The following is a 23467-nucleotide window of genomic DNA, read 5'->3' on the forward strand; positions in this document are numbered from 1 at the left end:
TTTTGTTTCTGTTTTGTGTGTTTAATCTGTTATTATGTAATTATTATAGTATTATTTAAATTGTGTAAGTGGTAAGTAGGTAAAGACACCGACAATGGCAAATGTAAAAGATGTAGTGAGTACCAATGCCGATTTGGTTAACTATTTATTGGTAAATAAATTTCATACATTGTCTTATGATGACAAATTTTTTGTGAAGAAATTGCCAGTTCCACAACCCTCAATGGTTGATTTAATACAATCAAGAAGTTTTCTAAAACTCTGTACCAGAAACGGGCAGCCAGGTTCGTAATAAATTGTTTTGCTGGTATTGTGTAGGTATTGTTACGTTATTGTTTTCGCCAAACTACTACAACAACAAGAGAAAGCTTAAATCTCCCAACTTCACTGGGGGAAATTTAAATAACGATTTCGAGACTGATTGGTTCCAGGTCCGGCACAAAAACACACTTACGTCTCGAGAGCAAGACTGTCGAAAGTAGAAATGATGCTACACAAACACGGTGTTATACCAGGTGTTGGACAGAAACACAGATGTAATAATAATGGTGTTTAATCTCCGTTTCCTAGCTTTACAGTTGACAAAGTAACTAATTAAATCCAACTTAGATGCCGCTGCGGGCGAAACACTGTCGTCTATGTAAAGTGCTACTAGGATACAACCCAAGTGTTATTAAAAAAAAAAAAAACAGTTAAAGTATTGATCTTTATGACAAATAAAACTAACCAAAGTTAACAATATAAAAAAAGTGAGGTTAGAAGTGAATTGAAGGTTCTCAAAATGACATGCTGAAGGCGCTTAAATACTAGTTAAATTCACAAACAGTGCCGGTGCTACCAGGCTATACCTCAAATGACAATTCAAAGAAAACTAAACGATAACTTCCCTTTCACCGGGCCTAAAGAGTCCCTGGAAGAGCGAGCTGGAGGAAGGTCCTCCAAGTCCTTCTTCCGCCGCTGGTCTATCACGCCGTCCGTATCCTCGGAAAGTCCTCGGGGTCCTTCCTCCCCTCGACCCTTCCTAAGAAAAGGCGTAAATTAGTCAGGTTTAGCCCCGGTGTAAAAAAATATAAAATGATAAAGAAAAGTGATAAGGAAAACAAAAAAACTTCCGAGAGCCAGCGGGCGCGTCGTTTCTGGCGAGGTCACTTCAGGTCTGATAACGTGACTCTACGTAAAAGAAAGGAGCCAAGATGGCGGACTGCAAAAGAAAGACGCTGAAGGACCTTGCCAGATAAGATGTTGCTCCTGGACTCGGGTTCCTCGGCCAGGGACGGTCCGGTGTGAGGTCCTGTTCTCTGGTGGGATCCTTGGGGATGACGCCGGCCCAACAGGGTGGTGAAAATAATCCGCCGAAGCGTAGGGTCGGATGACCCTCGTGAAGGAATTCCTCTAGGACGGTTTCCCAGCCGATTCGGTCCTCCTCCACGGGTTCGCCAGCACCTGTTGCACACTGAAAACACCCCCTAATCCCCCCTTTTAACACAACACTCACACCCGGATCGGTCGTAACCTCTGACCAGAACTAGTCGAGAACCTCTAAAATGGCGTCTGTTCCACCTTTATATATTTTCCCCTCCTCTCGCCGAATTGACGCGGTCGGTACCGGAAGTCGGGGTCCGAGAGCCCGTTCTGGAACGTTCTAGAACTTTCTCGCATTTACGATTTACCGCGAAATTTAAATCGTAACAGTACTCTTTTCGGTAAATAAAAATCCTTACAATTCGATAGGGTACGACAATTTAAAAGAAATTCATCGCGCTTTAGTTAAACAGGAAATATCTAAAGAATATACACATTCGGCAATAAAATTTAAATTGTTCGGTAAACAAAATATTGCAAATACAATCGACAGCGGTCAATCCGGTCATAAAGAATATATTAAAAAATACAATGAAAAGGTCCGGGAAAATCGAGAAATGGTTAAACATTTAATAAATATGACAATTTTTTTTGTCTACACAAGAATTGGCATTTCGGGGTAATGATGAATCAGTACATTCAGATAATGAAGGTAATTTTAAAGAGTTAGCCAAATTTGCCGCTACTTTAGATGAACATTTAAATAAATTTATAGATCCTTCTTTATCTCGTGTTTTTACTGAGCTATCAAAAACAATTCAAAACGACTTAATCGACTCGGTAACAAACATTCTAATGAAAACCATTTATGATGAAATTAACAGCGCCGTATTGCGTAAGCTTTATTGTCTTTTTTTTTACACTATTCCAGCTGACAGTTTAAACATTTATTTTATACTCCTATTTTCCTTTTCCAAATGCCCTCTTCTTTTGATAAAGGTAGATTTTGATTGGAACTTTGCATTAAATAAATATTCACTATATACTTGCTTACTCACAAACAAAAAGTTAAATTGACTAATTAGAGCATTACCGATCTACCCATGTTCAGCCGACCCATATTCGCGGAACACGAGCCGTCACTGATTCCTAAAGGTGCACGTATTTCAGTTGCAAACAAACTACATATCTTCCGCGATCAATGATCAATGCTTGTGTTAACCTCAATACAATGAATGCTTGGGAAAAACTTTTCAATTTTAGTGTTGAAAACACTTATACGGAGCCAGGTTCGAGGTTTACCGTCACGAAATTTCGTCAAGTTGGAGCGTCACGCGGCGCGCGCATCGGAGGGGTAGGGTGGGCAGTTTCAATGCAGAATTGCAGAAGTGACTCAAGTGAGTGATTTTGAGTTAGCTGTATCTCTGTTAATATCTATGGTTAAAATATTAACCTTTGGGTTAAGGAAAGGTTATTTAAATTCACTGATACATTAAACATTAAAGTAATCTGACGAGCTCGTTAATAGTGGCACCGATCGTCCGGTTTTGTACGCCAAACGAGAAAAATTTCGATGCAAGATGTTGGATTGACGAGCTGTTGTAAAACATTCACTTTTATTAACTTCCTTGTTGCCAAAAACTTTTATTTTTGGGACAATTCGATTCAGCACAATGAAAATGGTATTTGTAGGTAATTTTTAGATGTCCTAATTTGTTTAAACAATCAGAAAAACATTTAAAAAAACCTTCAGGATTGATATTTTTTCCTTTCCCTGAGAACATAGCTCAAATGGTAAGGTAACTGTACCCTATATGGCCTAGTACTCAGTATGGCCTATGTCACCTGATTCGGTAAATACGCAAAAATCCCGAGAGATGGTGGCATCAGTATACTTGGGACGTTAAAATAACTTGCTTGTAGGATTCCCAGCCTGCACCAGTGCAGCGAAGTCTGTCAAAAATATAATAATGGTTGCGCGCCATTGTGGACAGCAGATGCATCGAATTTCAGACAAGTAAGTTTCAATCTTTAATAAATTGTTACAGTTGCTCACAAAATTTGATATTACATCTATAGATAGTGTGTTTTGTCCTCTTTTCAATCATACATGCTAATTATTCATTAACAATAAATTTAAACCATTCGGAAGTAAAATGTGCCACGCCGTAAGGCGACCTAATATGGCCTAGGCAGGCCATATTGGGTACATATATGAAACTTATTCATTTATTCTGTTTTTAATGCAAGAATTTGTTTTGCTACCAGCCATGTCTTCTGAAAAGGCGAAAAAGAGGGGCAATTGGACCCAGGATAATCTGAACAAAGCCCTAGAGGCCATTAGAAAGAAAGAAATATCCGATTATAAAGCGGCAAAAGAATTTGGTATTCCGCGACGGACTCTTCGAAGGTATCTGAAGTCTAATTCTAATCAGAAAGCTAAATTGGGACGCAAGTTTGCTTTGACTGAAGAGCAAAATGCTGAGCTCTGTTCGCGGATTGTTCGACTAGCAGAAGTGGGCTATCCCATTACAACTAAAATTTTAAGACTATGCGTATACAAATACTGCAAGGAAAATAACATAGAACATCAGTTTTCTGACGTAAAACAAATTGCAAGTCATAAATGGGTGCGAAAATTTCTAAAAGAAAATCCTACTGTTTCGATCAGAAAATCTCAAAATCTAAATCCTGCTAGAGCTCAAAAATTAAACAGATATATTGTTGAAGATCATTTTAGAAAACTTCAGACGGTTTTCGAAGATAACGAAATATTTGGAAAACCTGAAAAACTGTTTAATATGGACGAGAAGGGATGTAGATTGAACTTACATAAGGAACCAAAAGTTCTGGCTAAAAAAGGAGCACGCAGGGTTCATATTATCGGCAACGAACATGGGGAAAACGTGACTGTTGTTTCATGTGCTAATGCAATGGGTGCATCAATTCCCCCAATGATATTGTTTAAGGGAAAACGAATGAAAGCAGAATTCGCGGATGATTTACCACCTGGTTCAGTTTGCCGTATGACTGAGAAAGGTTCTATGACCGCAAAATGTTTTGTGGATTGGCTTCACCACTTTGGACACTATAAACCTGCAGGTAGTTGCGTACTTATTTTTGATGGCGCCAAAAGCCACTTGGACTATGACATAGTAGCGACTGCTGATCAGTATGACGTTGTGCTATATTGCCTTCCATCTAACACAACACATGAGCTCCAGCCACTAGATAAAGCGGTATTTCGTTCCTTTGAGCACCATTGGGATCAACAGGTAATGCTCTATTGGCACAATAACGGTGAAAGAACATTAACAAAGCAACGTTTTGCAAAAATCTTCACTCCGGTCTGGGATCTATGTATGACACCGTCCAATATAAAGTCTGGTTTTCGTGCTACTGGTTTATATCCGTATGATCCCAATGCAATTCCTGAAGAAGCGTTTAAACCAAGTATAGCATCAGAGTTACCTGTTCCTGAGCAAGCAGAACCTTTGGCAACATCGACACCGACGACCACCTCCAAATTACGGACAACTTCTCCACAGCCTGGACCGTCAGGGTTATCAACTTTTAAACACACAAGAGCTCATGTCCTGTCAACAGATGAAGTCGATTCTGTTGAAGCTGCTTTGATTGGTGATGATGAGGATGATGACACTAACGCGAATTTATCTGAAGACGAGGAGGAAGATGCTGGTTCGCAGTCTTTCCAAGATTTACTCCCCACCCCTATCAAAAAAACCCGAAAGGTTACAAATAGACGGAAGGCGATAAACAGCAGGGCGGTTGTTCTGAAAAGAACATTATTTGACAAAAAGGAAACCGTCGATGAAGCACCGAAGTCGAAATGTTCAAAGACTGTTAGTGCAAAAGGAAAATCGAAGAAAATTCAAAAAAACGAATCATGGTTTTGCCATGTTTGCAAAGAAGATGCAGTAAAGGATATGCGTATATGCAGTGCCTGTAAATTTTATGTGCACGAAGAATGTGTAGGTCTCACCAAGGAGGATAACGAACTTTTTATTTGTCCAGACTGTGAAAATTGATTTATAAAAGATTTCTTAAAATAAATTTGTTTAATCTGACCAAACTTATTATCCAAATTTTATAGGCCATACTAGGTACATATGGTAGTCAATATGGCCTAAATGCACATTTTGGAATTTTTGTTATTCCGAACTCCCTATTTATTCAATTTGATTGAAATTTACGTCTTACGTTCCTTATTAGTTACTATTTAGCTCCCAGGCGTCGTTGATGAGTTACTTGCATTTACAAAAAATACAAAAAAGAAATTAGCTTAGGTGGGCCATATAGGGTACAGTTACCTTACTAGATACGAGAAAAATGCACTAGACCTTTTTTATAGAGCATGGAATTTTGTACAAAAAAGTCCATGGAGGCATATGTTTATCTGTTATAGTTTAAGAGATACAAGTTTCAACACCCAATAGCGCGCGAATAATTCCCCTAAAAATGATCATATTTACTTTTAGGTCACTTCTATCTCTTAAACTATAACAGATAAACATATGCTTCCCTGTACTTTTTTGTAGGAAAATTCATGTTCCACAAAAAAGGTCTAGTGCATTTTTCTCGTATCTAGTACCATTTGAGCTACGTTCTCCGGAAAAGGAAAAAAAATCAATTTTGAAAATGTTTATGTTTTTCTGATTGTAATATTTAATAGTATGTAGATATAACGGGTGACTATTAAAATTTTCACTTGGAGTTGGCTTTGAACGAGTTTTTATTTTTTCTGTTACTTTAGACACACGCAAGAACGAACGACAAATGTCAGTCAGTACAATTGAAACATAACCAAATTAAGAGAAAAAACATTTATTGACATGTCAAACTTGTCAGTGTCTAAGGTGCAACGGATAACAAAGAATGATCCATAGCCAACCCTAAGGCCCACTTGTATAAAGCTTGGTTAACATCCTGTCAGCTAACAACGCGTTAAGTCGGAAATCTGACTATTTAATTGGCTGATTCAAATAAAAAGTTAAAAATCCTCCAATCAGATCGCTTGACATTATGTTAACTTTAACAACGACTTGACATCGTTTTATGAAACCGGGCCTAAGTGAAAATTTTAATAGTCTCCCGTTACATATTAAAGAACAAGTTTGATAAGGGTTGATTTGGCGCACGAGTCTCAGGTGTAGAAAACGAGCCATAGGCAAGTTTTCTATGGGACGAGCGCGCCAATGCCCTTATAAACAGAATTTTTTATGTTATTGTTCTCGAATTGGCACCCTTTTTTAATTTTTAAATAAAAAATTTAACTTTCAAATTCTAGGGAATTTTGTATTGATTGGTTTGGTTAATGGTTTTGTAACCACAACCAGCCATTTGATTTTCAAATTTAATTTAAGGTTCTTGTTTTACGATTTTTGAGTAAAACCCAATCAACAATGACAATAATACACTGAAATATATACAGCTTGTGCATTCTCAAACTCGAACATAGGCAATTAACGTTGTATTGAACGTTTTTGGTGATTCCTGTTCGCCAATTGAACTTACAGCTAAGTTAATGGTATTAATATAAAGATGAAATTATTGCGCTTCAAATGATACTAATACATAAGTATGTAATAAGATTGAAAGTGTATTTTTAACTTAAAATACTAATTTTATCTACACCAATTTAATTATATTACAATAATTAGCATTTTTTTCGTAGAATTATAGTACATAGTCTAATTACTCTTTCTGTGACTGACAATCGACGCGCGTGTGCAGCCAAGTGCGCTGCCATATTGTTTGTTTACGTTTTTCAAAAGCTGAGCGGTCGAGAGGTACCGGTTAATTTTTCTCCAGTTTGTGATAAAAATTAATTAAAAATGTAGTACATACATACAGGGTGTTTTTGAAATACGTGCACAAATTTTAATCACGAGCTACTGGCTTCATGTAGAACTCGAAAAAAATTCTGTCAAAAAATAAAATGACATTTATTTTTTGAGCTACAATTTTTTTAAATTGCTTTTAGTTTTCTACGTTGTCATCTCACTCGTATATGGATGGCTACCTTTAATCGAAATCTTTCGTTGAATTCATATTCAGCATGGAAATGAAAAATGTTTCTTAATCAAAAATTTCTTGGTCTTTGAACTAATATTACTTCTTGAACTTCCTCTTCGCTGCTGCTGTCATACATTATTCTTTATATTTATGTTTATTTTATTAATTTCATCCTATTTTATTTGTTTAAGCTCAATTGTCAAATTAAATATGACAATTTATTTAAGTTGTAAGGTTTAGCAAATTGTGCATGATTATTTTACAAATGTGATTAGTGACAATTGCTTTATGAAACCAAAATCGTAATATTTGGTCCGAATGACAATTGTCATTTGTTGTTTGTCGTTTGTAAATTGCATTTGTCAATTGTAGATTTATGAGTGAAATATTTTTTGAGATTAATTTCTCTCAATAAAGACACTTGCATCAACTTTAGACGGTGCGTCTGAATTCCTCCAGTTTACCTGATTTAATCCGAACACCCAAAAGGGTCTACTTAATCCTTCGACCGAGTTCCTCCTGAGTCATCAATACCACCTAGCGCACATGTAACACATTTAATTTTCAATTTTGTCCGACTGAAATTGTGATAGATTTTGAAATTGTAATTCACAAGGCAGTTAATTTTAAGTGGCCCACTGCTAAAATAATTGGTTGCCGTTTCATGCACAAGCATGGTACAGAAAAATCCAATCTTTGGGGTTAACAAAATTTTACAAAGATCCCAGTTCAGTAGAGGGGCATTTTTAAAAATTGTTTTTCGGAACGCCTTTTCTAAAGCCTAGTGATGTTGAAGAGTATTTCTTAGGATTATGTGAAATACTACCTTGCAACAACTCTGGTATTGTTCGATTCAGTGATTATATAATTGATAATTACAGTGGTGAAGAAGCTCTATTTCTTCGCCACATATGGGCAGGTGCTTCCAATGTATCATATGCCACAACAAACGCATGCGAATCATTTCATGCGAAATTTAACACAACTTTTTACCAAAACCATCCTAATTTGTATCAGTTTATTGAAGTTTTATTGCAGTTTTGCAGTATTGCATCAAAAATAAAAAAGTTAGTAGACAAACCAGCCTAAAGCAAGAATTTGTTTCAAGGCAGATTGTGCAATATGAAACAGGGCAAATAACAAGAAAGAAGTTTCTATTTTATTACAATGGCCCATGATATAAGTAATTAGTTAGCATGCTGCGCTAAATTTTAATCCTTTCGGCAAGGTGTTCTGGAGGAATTGGGATAGGGGATTATAGCTACCTGAGGCTTGGTGGAGGAACTCGGATGCGTCCACTTTAGAACGGATGCCATTTTGGGAATGATGATGGAAAGCAACAAAAAATAAATGTTATTTATAAACAGTTTGTTTTACTGACATTTGCGACATTCGTAAAAAAAATCTACAATTGACAAAATTGACAAACATTTTTATGAAACGTATATTTGTCAGATTTGTTAATTGTGCAATTGTAATTGTCATTTGTTAAATTGTAAATTGCAATTTTTATGAAACAAGCCCCTGATTTAATCTAACGAAAAATACGAAAATTTTCGCAAGCTATCGTTCACTTTTGAATGGCCGCGATTGTACTTATTAAAGTTATCAAGTTTAAGGCCCGGTTTATTCACCTTCAGTTAAATTTATCTGGCCAGTAGTTGCTATGATTTAGAATCTGCTATTGGTGGATCCATGGTAATTACCGTTCAAATAAAGTTACTAGAAGGTGGATAAACCGGGCCTGAATCTAATTTATTGTTTTTAACGTCCGACAGAAACGGTGTAAGTTTTTTCATTCATTTGTGTTCATAATAGTAGTTTAAAACGAGTGTGACCAAAAGTTGGCCAGTGACAGCTCCGGGCTCCCAGGGGGTTTTTCGGGGCAGAGGGCGTGGGTTCGGATTTTTAAAAAAATGGGCGCCAGGCAGCTATTGTCTTGAGCTGGTTGTTGCTTGTCCAGCTGCCGGGACAAGTGCTCAGATCTTACTCGTCGAAGGTAAGTAAAAGCAAACGCTTTCTGATCGTTAAACAAATTTTGGTTTATTCGGTTACTGCAAAATTATCCACAGAACAGTATTTGGTGGTTCGGTACTGGTTCACACGAATGCGATAATGGTTCGCTTGTAACTACTAGATGAAAATTGAAAGATGCGGAACCAGTACTTTTTGGTGGCCTTAATATCTACTTTGGTCGTAACCAGAAAAGCTTTTCTTTCACATGTGACCGAATCTTAAACTAAACATGATATTCTTCGACGAAATAAAAGATGTTTTGATTCCTGATGAGGAACCTCCCGAACTTAGACTTCCTTCTGATCGAGCTAATTATTAAATGTAAACTTAATGAAACCCAAGGTCAAGATTGGGGTGTCACCTTGACAAAAAATTAAAATTGATCCTGATAGGAAAGTTTAAATCGGTGAAGTTCCGAAACGTTAAATTTGACTGAAATTTCTTTAAGTTGACACTGGAGATTGAATGAAAAGGTTCTTACAAAAAAATTCTAAACATTTGCAAAGTTTCAAAAAAATTTAGTGAACATACAAAAATTATGAAAGCGAGAAGCGAGAAATTCGAGGCGTTCCTAAATTTTGCAATGCCGCGGTAAAAAAATATGGCGACTTAGCTTTATGACGGGTCTGTTGTCTCCTCGAATAGCGTCCTTTTGACTTGCGGTGTGACCTTGGCGATACGGTGCTCAAAATAAACGATCGCCTCTGCGAACGATGTTCTCCAAAATGGTCGCCTCTGCGAACGATCTGGCTACGAATCGCCCTGCGAACGATCTGGCTACGAATCGCCCTGCGAACGATCTGGCTACGAATCGCCCTGCGAACGATCTGGCTACGAATCGCCCTGCGAACGATCTGGCTACGAATCGCCCTGCGAACGACCTGGCTTTCAGCGAAAAAGGGGGTTCTTGGCGCTAAATCGAAGTCCTTCCGGCACTCCTTTACTCAAAAATTTTCGGTACTCTAAAGTTGCGATACGGTACTGGATCAATTCATCCAAACGGGATTGACTCTAAACTGGATCGAACCACCCCTAATACATGGTCTTAGTGAAATGAATTCAAAATTGAACGATAATTACCTCTATAGTGCGAGGGGTCACTCGACCACGAACTCTAAAAGGCGCTTCGCTGGCGTCGCTTCGACGGCTCTCGACGAAGTGTCCGACTTCCGCATTTTTAATCTCGGTACCGCAGTCCCATAAATCGCGAAAATCGTCACGCGCGCGATTCTCGACCTTATTCAGTTGTGCTATAAGGCGGGCTGCGCTTGCGTGGTACTGCGCAATCAAAAATGTGCATTTCCGGTGGTACTACACGTGCGCGTGTCATGACAGGTGGACCGTCATGGCGTCGGTTTGTTTACCTCGAAATTATACCGAGCGGGAGAATTCAGATTTTGGACGGTATTGTGTCGGTAAGTCGTGCACGTCTATCCTGATGTTAATTGCCGTAACTCGCAGGTCAAAAAAAGGACAGGAAGAAAGATGGGGTTGAAAAGAAGGAGATGACTTTCCGGCAAGTTACTAAAGAGGAAAAGGGACCCAACATTGCCGTACGGTCACCTATCGCTGAGAAGAGAAGAAGAGAAAGTGAAGAGAAAGAGAAAGTGAAAGTGGGGTTCTGAAAGATAGGTTGCAGCTCGCCAACCTAGAGGCGTGAGGCCACCTCAGCCTGACATTTGCGGGGGTAACATGTGTTCTTCCAGCCCCCCCGTGGTGGCTGGCACAAATGACTCTAAATTGAAACTTTCCGCTTCCGGAATGAGCGACGTAAAAAACTTGAAGGCAGGGTGGGCGCGTCGCGTTGCCAAATGCCGTGCGTTAACTGCTAGTTCCGGGTCTTCGAACTGCGATCTATTAGCCCCGCGAGCATAAGTAGGACCTCGTGGCCTCCTACTCCGGCCAATCGCCATTGTGGCGTTTCGTAACGCTACACTAGTTAGTATGTAAATTGTTTTTTTTTTTTTGGCATGAATGGACTAGTTTAAAACGCGAGTGAAACGAGCGTTTTAAATGCCCACGAATTCACATAGGAGAAAATTCTCAAATTTTGCGAGTGTTGAAAAAAGTTGTTATTGAAATTTACGGGCGCCAAAAAAAATTTTGTATGCAACTCGCCGGATGTGCGCACTCGCTTCGCTCGAGTGGCAAATTTTCCATCTCGTAAAAAAAAGTATTACGTCAAAATGGGGCAAGGAAAACTGAAAATTGACCTGTTTCGGTATTTTTTACAAACATTGCCTATTTCCGTGTTATGAATTTTATTCCAGTTAAAGTTTCCACCCTGTATAGATAGCCATAAACGACTCCATACAATAATAATAGACCTATTAGAGACGCAAATTCTAAAAACAAATTAGGAGACCTCAAAGTTACCTACAAATACGATTCTCATTGTGCTGAATCGAATGATTCCAAAAATGAACGTTTTTGACAACGAGGAAGTTATATTTTTTCCAGCCATTGAATCGACTTTTTAACAGGAATTAAATGAAAAGATGAAACTGTTTGCGTTTTCCACCTAAAAATAACATTTGCCGATTAATGATAATCACAATGGTAATTTAAATTAAAATTTTTGCTGATTTTAAACGTTTACTATTTGAGATCAGCTATTTAAAAATACATACAATAAATTAAAAATTAAATTAAATTTTTTACATAAAATTTGTCATTTGTTCACAAGAATTGTTATGTAAGTTATCAATTTTTTTCACTCATCGTTTAGCTAGAAGAAGGCCTATCAGAAAAAGGAGATAAAATTGGGGGTTGTCATTTTAAAAATTATTGATGACGTCATAATTAGAAGATGAAAAGATGTCAAAATAAGTAAAGTACTGAAGAATATTCACTTCACTAATATTCACTAAAAACATGGTTAACTTGTTTGAGGATTTTTCTAGAAATTAATACTTACAGTTTTATCGAATTTATTCCGAAGTTTACGAAAGCACTGTATATTCGTTTAGCCATCAAGTAAGCAACATTTTTCCATTTTTTTTTTTGTATTTGGTATTTGTTTTCAACACCCCCCGATGGTTGCAAGGATTGCGAGATCTGTGAATTTTTTTTATAGGATTTTAAATATTTCACCTCAAAATTTAAAGGATAAATCATTGACTTTAAAAGTAAAAGAAAACATTTCTTCTTATGAAGTTCCTAATACGTTTATTAAAAATTTAAATTAATCCGCTTACAAAACAGCTGAGAATAAAATTTGCGATGGTAATATCCGTGGAGCTATTCGTTTACTTTCTTCATCAGATGTTTTTGCAACAAGCAGTTGGATACTTTTGCTCAATTAGAAGAAAAACATCCTCCTCCTTCTAAACCAACGGTGGCCAACCTTTTTGTTCTCGAGTGCCACTTTATTTTATTAAACATTTATTAAAAATATTTGACGTGCCACTATTTAATTTCTGTTTCATTCTTCTGAATGATGATGCATTATGTACCTCTGCCCTACTGTTTCATCGAATAACAAGAAAAAAGTTTTTACTTCGCGCGAGTATTGTCACCGCGGGCAAATAGTGGCACGCGTGCCTCAACCACAAATAAAAATGTTGATTATTTGTCAGTTTCAATAGATAAAATTTTTAAAGCCATAATGTCTTTTCCGAATGGTTCTTCAGCTGATTTAGATGGGATAAGACCACAACATCTAAAGGACTTAATTGGTAAAGGTTCATGTGATGCTAGCCAACGTTGGCTGTTGAGATAACTCGTTTATGCAATATTATGTTTTACACCTTTTATTTACGGAGCTTCTTTATCCGCTCTATCTAAGAAAGATGGTGGAATACGCCCAATTGCTATTAGTTCCACTTTTAGACGCCTTGCATCAAAATTAGGATGTTATTATCTTTCTGGAGAGATTTCAATTTACCTTAAACCAAAACAACTTGGTTTCGGTACCAGAAGTGGTTGCGAAGCAGCGGTGTATTTCGTAAGATCATATTTAACTAATAATAGCTATTCAGCCAAGGGTTTTTTTTTGAAGAATGACGTTAAAAATGCTTTTAATTCTGTTGAACGTGATTCCCTGCTGATAATGGTTTTCAACAAGATTTCCTGATTTATCCTTATTTGTGGCAATGGTACTCGTCTCGTTCATATCTGATTTACTATGGAAATTTAATTTATTCCCAAGTTGGTTGTCAAAAAGCGACCCCCTTGGTCCTGCTATATTCAGCTTATCAATTCACCCGATTATTGAAAGATTTTCGTCGCATCTTAATGTTTGGTATCTGAATGATGGTACTTTAGGAGGTCCACCTGAAAGTGTATTAAAAGATTTGGAAACCAATAAAAAAAAAAAATTGTTACACAGTCTAGGACTGGTTTACAAATCTATGAGGGGGATGATGACCAACTCAACAGACCGGGACCAATGACTTAACGTGACTTCCGAATCACGAGACAGAATATAGCCTTTTTTTTAAATTTCGCCCTGGGTCGGAATCGAACCCGCGACCCTCGCGTCCCTGAGCCGAAACGGATTCCCTCAGGCTATTTTCTGCTTAAAAATTTGTTGAATTCGAAAATCTTGGACTAACAATCATTGAATTACTCTAAATGTGAATTATTCCTCTTCTCATGTTTCTGAAGAACACAAAGTCGACACTTTGAAGACATTTGAATCTCTTTCTCCAGATATCCGAATCATCTCTGCAGAAGATTTATCTTTACTTGGTTCGCCGTTATTTGAAGATGCAATGCCTGATTTTTTCTAAGCAATTTTGGGAAAATTCGACTTTTGATGAAAAAATTGAATCAACCTTGGAAAAATTTTTAACATTAAATTATCTTCAAATTCTTGGAATCAAGCACCACTTCCGTTGAATTTCTGTGGCCTAGGAATTCGTTCAGTGACTGATTTATCTTCAGTAGCATTCCTTACTTCTTTCTATACATTCTTCAACTGCTCTCACTGGGTGTATACTCTCTCCATTACACAATACTTTTGAGATCAAATATTTGTCAGAAGCTTTGGATTGTTGATTCACCTAATTTGCAAAGACTTTGGGTTGCTCAAATTATCAACAAAAAGTCACATGAAATTTGGGATTATTCCGATCATCGCAAAAAAGCAAGACTTCTAACCGTTTCTGAATTGGAATCTGGAGCTTGGTTAAAAGCTCTACCCTCTTCTAACCTTGACACTTTATTGGACAGTCCAAAATGGCCTCCATAGGCAGCTAAACAATTACACAATCAATTACATATCAAAATTACAAATTTCAGGTGAAATTTTAGCCTACTTAAAATTTAAAATTGAAGCAAACGAAATTCAAATAACGTCTTTTTGCTAGCTTATTCCTTGCTCCTGGTTATTAAATTGTTTCAATACATTATCATATCCCGCAACTTTACTATAAAACCATGGACCGGTTTCTGGAACGGCCCAATAAATATGTGACCGGTTAAATCGTTAAATCAAGCGTTGCTATAGAAACGCTAGAAAGTAACCAATCACATTACAGGATTTTTTTTATTTATCGGAGAGTTAACTATTACAGCGTGATCAACAAGGACTGAAGCTGTTGGCAGCAAATGACAGCAAAATATTCCCAAAGTATAAAAAAAATTTGTGCGTCAGTGTTGGCATTCGCTGCAAGTTGTGAATGTCAAAAAATTTAGGTTATGTTACGAGTTGGTTGTTTTAAAACACGATACGTACAAAACGACCAAAAACAGTATAAAATAGCTATTTGTGCAATAAGTTAGGAAAAGTGATTTTTTTCCTTACGAGATGCGGGATTTTTAATCGAGACGAAGTCGAGATTAAAAACGCGTCGAGTACGGAAAAAACACTTTTCCTACGAATTGCACACATGATTTTTTCTACTGGAGTTTGGAAAATACATAAAATTTGGATATTTTTAATATACTATTAATTATTTCTAAATTAAAAAGCGAAATCAAAATTGTTCTGCTTTCGTTACCATAGAGAAACAATTTATTAATGAAAAATTGTGTAGGCGTTTAAGCTTTTGTCTCAATTAAATACCAGGTTTTACGTTACGTATCCCAGGAGACGACCAAAATTGAACTTTTAGTGTTGAAATATTATTTCCGCCCATAGTAGGAAATTTTTCACTTTTCCTAACTCAAATTAGTATTACAATGTTGAAGTTTTCCAAACTCTAGTAGAAAAAGTAATTAGCCGTACTTAATTAAATGGCCCAATGTTTCGATATTCATAAAAGCGACAGGCCGTGCCCGCATGCCCCTCCTGAGAAACAGAAACATGATGCAGGGATTGGATCCGGGAAAATTTGTAAGGGTGGAACTTTAATTTCTTCTTTAAAATGGTTAGGCAACTTCCATATAACAAGCCTGCAAAGTAAGGAAAAGGAATGACGGGATTTTTAATGGTAAGAATTATTAGGCTCTGCATTAAACGTGCCCAACAAAGAACTTTGGATGCGTGTGTTTTAGATAAGAATCACACTTGTTTGGAGTGAAAGCTTTCGCACTGACTTTCGAGGGCTTTGTTCCATTTTACCTCGAACATTCTCGACTACATCTTCTGTAAGTGTAGATGTTCTACCAGTAGGTTTTGCCTTTTTCACATTACCGGTTTGTAGGTAACGTTGCACCAATCTTGTGCAATGCTGCCTAAACGCAACTAAGGTAACAACTGGCTCGGGGAACATTTGTTGAAATTTGTGAAATGCATCGTCCGTGCTCCGTGGAATACTGTCAACCGTTAGCAGCATCAAAATTTCCAGTCCGAAAGTACGCCATACCAATACAAATGTCTTGCTCTAGTGTAAAAACCATTTTAATAAATAAATTGATACGAAAATCACACTTGATTTTGAAGTTTGAATTTACCCGTCAAAAGTGACAACTGAAAATGTAATGCTACCAACTTCACTGAAATTTTCATTATGTTGTCATTGTTGCCAACAGCTTCAGTCCTTGTTGATCACTCTGTAGTATGTACCGTAAATGTTCCAAGGTAAGCATAACCGTGGTTCCGGTTAATGTGTGGTAATCATATGGTAACTGAAAATTTTAAAAAATTACGGAACGCCCGTCAAAAGCGACCGCATTTATGACACAGGTCAAATATTGAGAAAATTCTTGATATTTTGTTGTGTTCTTTATTATTAAAAACAGTTTAATAAAATTGGAAGAAGAAGCAGTAGCGCTATTTATGCATCAAGTACTGTTTGAGTCTTCGTCTAGCGAGTCGGATGAAGAACTGGTATTGGAGGAATTATATTTTCTAAAAAAGCGCAAAAGAAGAAAAATTTCTAATTATATTGAGGACGTAGTCGATAATTACGATGACCAAATGTTCAGGGAAAATTTTAGGATGTATAGGGCAACATTTGAGCTTTTACTACACTTACTGGAGGACAAAATATCGTCTTCTGTCATCGATGTGGGCCGTCATACCATATCATCGAAAGCACAGTTGCTTCTGACGATTTGGTATTTTGCTACTCCAGATTCGTATAGGTTAATATCATTGTTGGACTATCTACAAGGAAATAACCGCATACATGTTTCCAGGTCTATTTGTGAAAGATTTAACGTAGGTAAAGTCACTGGCTTACGGACTGTAAGAAGGGTGACAAACGCTCTAATCGAAATAAGTCCAGATTTTATTAAGTGGCCAACAGATGATTACCTAGAAGAGGTCATTCAAGGTTTTGTCAGAATGGGCTTCCCTCAAACAATTGGGTGCATTGATGGATCGTTTATACCAATTCCCCTCCCAAAAGAACATGGCAGATCATACATTTGTAGAAAAAAATTTGCTGCTATTATTTTACAGGCATGTCCTATGGGTAATTTATTATTGGAACAATCGCTAAGAATATTGACTTTTAGGGCGTATGTGATCATAAACTTTTATTCACACATTGCTATGCAGGAGAAGTTGGTTCCTGCCATGATGCTAAAGTCTTAAAAAATAGCGAAGTTTGGTCTTTTATAACAGAAGCACCCAATCGAAAGTTTCCACGCGATACTCATTTATTGGGGGATAAAGCTTACCCATGCATGCCACAGTTAATTCCACCATACAAAAATAATGGCCATTTAACTAGACAACAAATTAATTTTAATTATGTACTATCTTCAGTCAGTGGAGAGGGCATTTGGACTTCTAAAAAAGAGGATGAGGTGCTTAAAATTTTTACACGTCCGATGCATGGATTGGATACCTAAATATGTTATTGCTTGTTGTGTTATTCATAATACTTGTATACTGCAAAATGATATCTTAGAGTTAGAGCATCGTGATGTACAAGTTGATGATGACAATAATGAAGAGGAGGGAAATTTAGTTGAAGCTGAACTGAGGCGCATAGGGACTCAGAAAAGAAATTTATTGTGTGCAAGATTGAACAATTAAATTTGTGTAATTTTTTTAAAATATTGAAACATTGAATAAAACAACATGAAAACTGAGAACTATAGCAATAAATTAACTAAAACGTAAGAAACCGAATGCACAGATAATAAACTCATTGAGAAAATCTTTCTCGGAACCACTTGAACATTTTGTCTTTTTGTTCTATTTTTTCTTCGTGCCTTTTACGTTTGTTTCGATCAATTTCTTCCAACACTTCGACGATATCAGATTTGGCCCTTTTACGTGAAGTCGGTGGGGCCCGAGGCACGGCACTTCTAGACGTGTTAGGTCCTGCTTGAGGTAGTAAACGACCTGGTGAAAACTTCGTTGCTTTGTCGGGTGTTGTTAAATCACTATCAACCGTAAGGGTGAGGGCGTCAAGCCGGCTATAAATGATTTCGTGCCTATAAAATCAGGCATTATTTATCAAGCTGCATATTCCCGTTTCATCAATTGGTACGAAAAGGAAAATGCAAATAGTTTTATTTCTGGCGTATTTTTTCTATTTGAAAACCGAGATTAAAATGAAGAATTCATCATTATGGTCTAATTATTCAATGACTAGATCTCTGATGAATATTAATCATGGGATTGACACTAGCAGATTCTTGAAATTACGTGCGTTTCTAAAAAAACAAAACGAATGTTACCTACACTCCAAAAAAATCTGGAGTATTCAATTTGATCAACAGTACTTGGGATTGAAGGTAAAATAATAGGTCATATTCAAACAGATTTTAGTATTTGATATTTTTCAGATTGTGTTCGTTATATCGTTGTGAGGAAATGATCAAAATGAGGACTGCCGACTTTAAAGACTTGGGATCTTTAATTCTGGTAAAAATTCGAGACAGTAAGACAAAAAACCTCGATCATTTAAAATAGTCTGAGACAAATTTATGAATGTGTATCGGAAGTACCTACATTTCATTGCGTCCCGAAAATATGAGAGTCTAGATTTTTCTTAAAATATGTGAATGGAAAATGCTGTCGGGTTGTGATGGGGGTTGCATAAAATTGGTGGGATACCAAAAAAGGTGGCGTCCTTCTTAAAACTACCTAATTGTAGCGAATATACGTCCTGCAATTGAAACCACTGATGTTACCCTTCCAAAACTGGCGTAACTGATTCAAGTTCAATCGTCGCTGAAGCAATGGGCGAATTTAATTTTCAAAACTCATCAATTTAATTTAAATTTTTATAACTAGGTTTAATTAATTTAGTAAATGATTTGTTAAAATTTGAGTTAAGAATTTCAAATCATTTAGCTAGCGTCATGACAACGACGTGATATTTTTTTATATTAGTATTCATCAAGTTTTAGTGACAGCTGTTGTTTTGAAAAAAGGGTCAAAGTCAAGCTACACTGTATACTTTCAATGAATACACCGACCATAGACAGTTGTAATTATAAACAAGATTATTGAATTACATGAAAAGTGTTTACATCGCGAAATTAATAAATAAGGAGGTAAACGAAATTGAAGAAGCCGTAAATATTGCCTCCACAAGTGCGCTGCCGGAAAAATCGCGAAACACGTACGAGTATACGTACGATTCATTTAAAAACTTGTGCGGCAGGAAAAATGTGTCCCCTGTTTGCCTACACCCTGGCACGATCATGACAACTTGAATCACCGACAAGCCTATGGTGCAAATATTCAAGGTTAAAACAACCATTATCTGCAAGGAAAATTATTATTATTAAATTAAGTTAAATTGCGGAGGCAAACTTTTACGCAATTTTGTTTAAACGATTAAGGAGTAAAATTTACTTAGTTAATATTGTCAGATGAGCTAAAGTGGAGGCTAGGTATATTGAAATTTTGGTCATGATTCCCCTTGTGTTGATCATCATAACGCTTTTTAAACTGGCTAACATTTTCAGCATTCACAATCAAACCTGGAAGTGTGTTCCAATTTTCAAAGCACCGTTTGTTAAGAAATGTTCGCTAAGTAAATAAAAGTTTTCCATCTCTTCAGGAAAAAGATTATGCGTTAATCGAAACATTGGAATCAAAGCAGCTCTATCGAATATCTCTCCAAGTTGCGGCATTTTTAACATTTTCAAACGTTCTTCGTATGGCAAGTGTGACAAATCGGGCCACCATCAAGTTACTGCATATTGCACTCTTTCTAATAAAAGTTGGTTTTTCTTGTAAAGGGGACGCCAAACTGATAGCAAATTCCATGTGTTGTCGTATATAGGTGCTATATAAATTACTCACTAAACTGTGTGAAGGGGAAGGCAATTTTTTTTTCAAAAGGTTTAAGGTGCCAACAGCCTTCCAAGCGGCTTTATTTGTTTGCTCTGTCCAAGAAATATCCTGCGTTACCGTCACTCCAAGATCAACTTGTGATGCTACTATTGTAAGATCAGTGTTGTCTATTTTATATTTGATCTTTGGATTTTGTCTGCCAAAATGCATCACTGTACAATTATTTGTATTAAGTGGGAGTTTCCAGTTCTTGCACTAATCGTGAAGTATATTCAGTTTGTGCTGTAGGTCACACACCAAATAATTTAAGATCATTAACATATGCTGAATAACCAGTTCGACCATAACAAATCAGACCTATAAGCAAGGAATAATATTGGACCTAAAACTGAGTCTTGGGGAACGCCGCTGGCAACATTCTTTTATAAAGATAAATTACTACCAACACGAACCGCCAATGTTCTCGCCGACAGAAACGCAAACTTTGTCAAACGCCTTGCTAAAATCTAAGTATACCACATCAAGAGAGCCTTTTTGATCCAAGATTATAGTCCAAATATTAAGTGAAGATACAAGATTAGTGATAACGGATCGATTAGGCAGGAATCCGTGCTGGTAAGTTGGAAAATAGCTGTTTTAATGAAAATGCTGAAGCTGATGATGAGTTATTATTCTTTCCAGTAACTTACAAACTAGGCCAAGTCAAGCAAATGGGTCGATAGTTACTGACATCGAGTTTGTCACCTTATTTGAAAATTGGAGAACTATAGCTTGTCGCCACAGCTTGGGAAATCTAGCAGTGAGAAATGACGTTTGCAGTAAGTATTTTTGTTAATGGTTCCAAAATTTGGTCGCAGTTTGTTTTTAAAACTAATTTATTCGGGCCAGGAGCTACATTTTCAGACAAGTTGTTAATTTGTTGTCTAATCATCTCTTTAGTTTACTTATGTCAGTTAATACATTCTTATATTTGAAACTACTGATATTAGGCAGAGTCTGATGAGTAAACAGATGCGAAACAATCTGCAAATGCGTTTGCCAATTGCAAATCTACACATTTTCCGGGCAATGTGCACATTATCCCACTTTGTACCTATACCCGAACATATACGAGTGTACTAGAAAGTTTATTTGAGAATTGTTGTAATTCTCTAGTTAATTGGGAATTAAAATATTTTTGAAACGGGCAGCAATTGTGATTGGTTCTGGCTACACACTGTACGATCATGTGAAGGATCGCCACACCATACATATTGTGATGTATCTGCAGGGAAAAAAAATTGAAAAACCCTTTTAAAAATGAAAGTTCTATGGCTAACTTTTAAGAACCATTGTTTTCATTTGAGATACTGAAACCACTATAGTTCCATAATTTACAGTTTGGCTTTGACAATTGAAGTTAATAATGTTAACTATTTTTAATCTTTGCCGTTTATTATTATTATTATTATTATCATCTTACCGTTTATTAGCATTTTTCCATTTTTCTGCTTTTATAATTACAGCTATACCAAAATACAGTAGAAACTCGATAATTCTTCACGTCTGGGACCGGGTGGGTGACGAATTAGGGAAATTGACAAAATATAGAAAATTCCAGGAAAAATAACTAAAATACATTTTCAAGTACCTACTGTTTTTATACGACAATACCAAGTACCATTCTCGGCAGTTAAATGAACAATCAGCAATGGCTACGAGAAAAAACGATATGGTTGAATACAAAATATGGATGTTCCTGCAAAATCTTAATCGCTTAAAAAGAGGGATCTGAAGAAATAACACTTCTCCACAATTAAGTTCTTTAGCTATAAAAGTTGTTAAGGGTCAGGTCAACGACATTACAGAAGATTTATGGAGAAATTATGTACGCCATGTTATTGACATAAAAAGTTCATTAACGAAATAATAATCCACGTAACGAATGACGACACTAGAATTGGGAAGTGACATTATACAACTTTAATTTTTTATAAATTTGTGGGGGTCTTTATAATTAAGCTAAATGCCAACAACAAGATATCTTCCAGAGTGTCTACGGCTAGAGAATTAAAAGACGACGGTTCACTGTGTGATGATAACTTAGAAACCGCCACCATTTTCGCAAGTTTTGAATAAATCTTTGTTAAACAATCTTGGTAAATTTTCCATCAATCTCCGTTCCAAACATCTGCGGTTCCTTGGATAAAATTGAATGAAACGAATCCATACTTTTGGAAGAGCTGTTAAACATAAAAATAACCAGCGCCCTCGAACCGGTTGGTCAACATTTCGGTGGCTATCTTAAAAATATGTGCCGAGACCTTAGTTCTGCCCTTCTCGTTCTTCTGGTCAATTGTCCCTACAGAGTGGCTTAAAGTATCTGTTAATGCTATCTATAAAAAAGGTTACAAAACTCTGTTTTGCAACTATCGTCCCATAAGTTAAACATCGATTTGTTGCAAAGTAATGGAACGTACCATTTCCAAAGAGTTAATCAATTTTGTTGTAAAGCATAATGTTATTCCCCCACAACAACATGGTTTTCTTCCTGGGGGTCGGTTGTCACTTGTCTTCTTGAATGTGTGAATGATTAGACGCTAGAAATTGATAACTCAAGGCCTGTTGACTTGGTATATCTGGATTTTGCGAAGGCTTTTGTCAGGGTTCCTAATCAGCGCCCGTTGGTCAAGCTGTCTCACTTGGGAATTCTAGAGCAATCGTTCCTTCTCTGTAAATGTGGCCGATTCGAAATCAAACGAGGGTCAAGTTGTTTCTGGGGTGCCACACGGATCACTATTGTTTAGTTTATGTTTCAGATCTAAGCGCAGCGATCAATATTTTCATGTTCTTTTTGCTGATGATGTGATGAAGTGTGGAAGTGTGGAGTAAAGCGTGTGGAGGTACATTAGGGTCAAAAGACTTTATCTGCATGCCACATTTTTGTGACTGATATTCATATTAATGCAACATTTGAATATGAAACTTTAATTCGAAGAACCTTAGCACCTGATGCCATTCTTACGCTCTACTTGGGTGTGGGTCCTTTCCCAGAAAACATCCCGTTATTTTCACATACCAGATCCCTATAAGTCTCATCCCTTTGTGTGTCCTGCTAGGGCCGTATGCACTGACAAAATTTAAAATTACTCTACACTTCAGTACAATTATGCCCCCTAAACAGACATTTATAAGTGTTTCCATTTTATAGATCTGTAAAATCCCAAAATATTCGTGAATTATCCACAAGTATGAATTGCAACCAATTAAACATAAAGTAGGATTTATGTTGTCTTTTATGGAATTTGGGGCGTATTCTGTAACTGCTCCGCTAAATTTTAAAGGCAGTTAAATTAAGTTGTCATAGCAATGACCAATCAGGGCTTGAAATTTTAACGCCCCTGTAAAAATTACAAAATACGCCTCCTTATTAACGGGCCTTTAAAACGAAAAATCTGAGCGTATCACTGTTCACTGTCAAGGCAACAAAATTTAACAATCCGTTGTATTTTAGCAATACATGTTATAACACATTCATTT

At 36.6% G+C, this 23467-nt stretch overlaps 2 protein-coding genes and 2 long non-coding RNA genes across 6 annotated transcripts in view; 2 read left to right on the forward strand and 2 right to left on the reverse strand.

The window, feature by feature from the left end:
- Positions 1 to 23467, reverse strand: part of LOC138127735 (fatty acyl-CoA reductase wat-like) — a 220339-nt gene that overhangs the window by 9312 nt on the left and 187560 nt on the right. The window lies entirely within an intron of this gene.
- On the reverse strand, positions 538 to 10288 carry LOC138127737 (uncharacterized). The gene is made up of 3 exons (XR_011158357.1): positions 10236 to 10288; positions 4823 to 10181; positions 538 to 4779 (listed from the first exon to the last, which is right to left on the reverse strand). It is a non-coding gene; the product is annotated as an uncharacterized lncRNA (long non-coding RNA).
- LOC138127734 (uncharacterized) lies at positions 3177 to 5351 on the forward strand. Its single transcript, XM_069043805.1, has 2 exons — positions 3177 to 3319; positions 3571 to 5351. Exon 2 carries the CDS (start codon positions 3573 to 3575, stop codon positions 5349 to 5351), a length of 1779 nt encoding a protein of 592 aa, XP_068899906.1. The 5' UTR covers positions 3177 to 3319; positions 3571 to 3572.
- LOC138127738 (uncharacterized) lies at positions 15509 to 16175 on the forward strand. 2 transcript variants are annotated; one of them, XR_011158359.1, is made up of 3 exons: positions 15520 to 15731; positions 15796 to 15888; positions 15945 to 16175. It is a non-coding gene; the product is annotated as an uncharacterized lncRNA (long non-coding RNA). The 2 variants fall into 2 exon arrangements; XR_011158358.1 differs by having other exon boundaries at positions 15509 to 15888.

The sequence above is a fragment of the Tenebrio molitor genome, chromosome 4 (genome assembly GCF_963966145.1).
Source record: "Tenebrio molitor chromosome 4, icTenMoli1.1, whole genome shotgun sequence".
Classification (NCBI taxonomy): domain Eukaryota; kingdom Metazoa; phylum Arthropoda; class Insecta; order Coleoptera; family Tenebrionidae; genus Tenebrio; species Tenebrio molitor.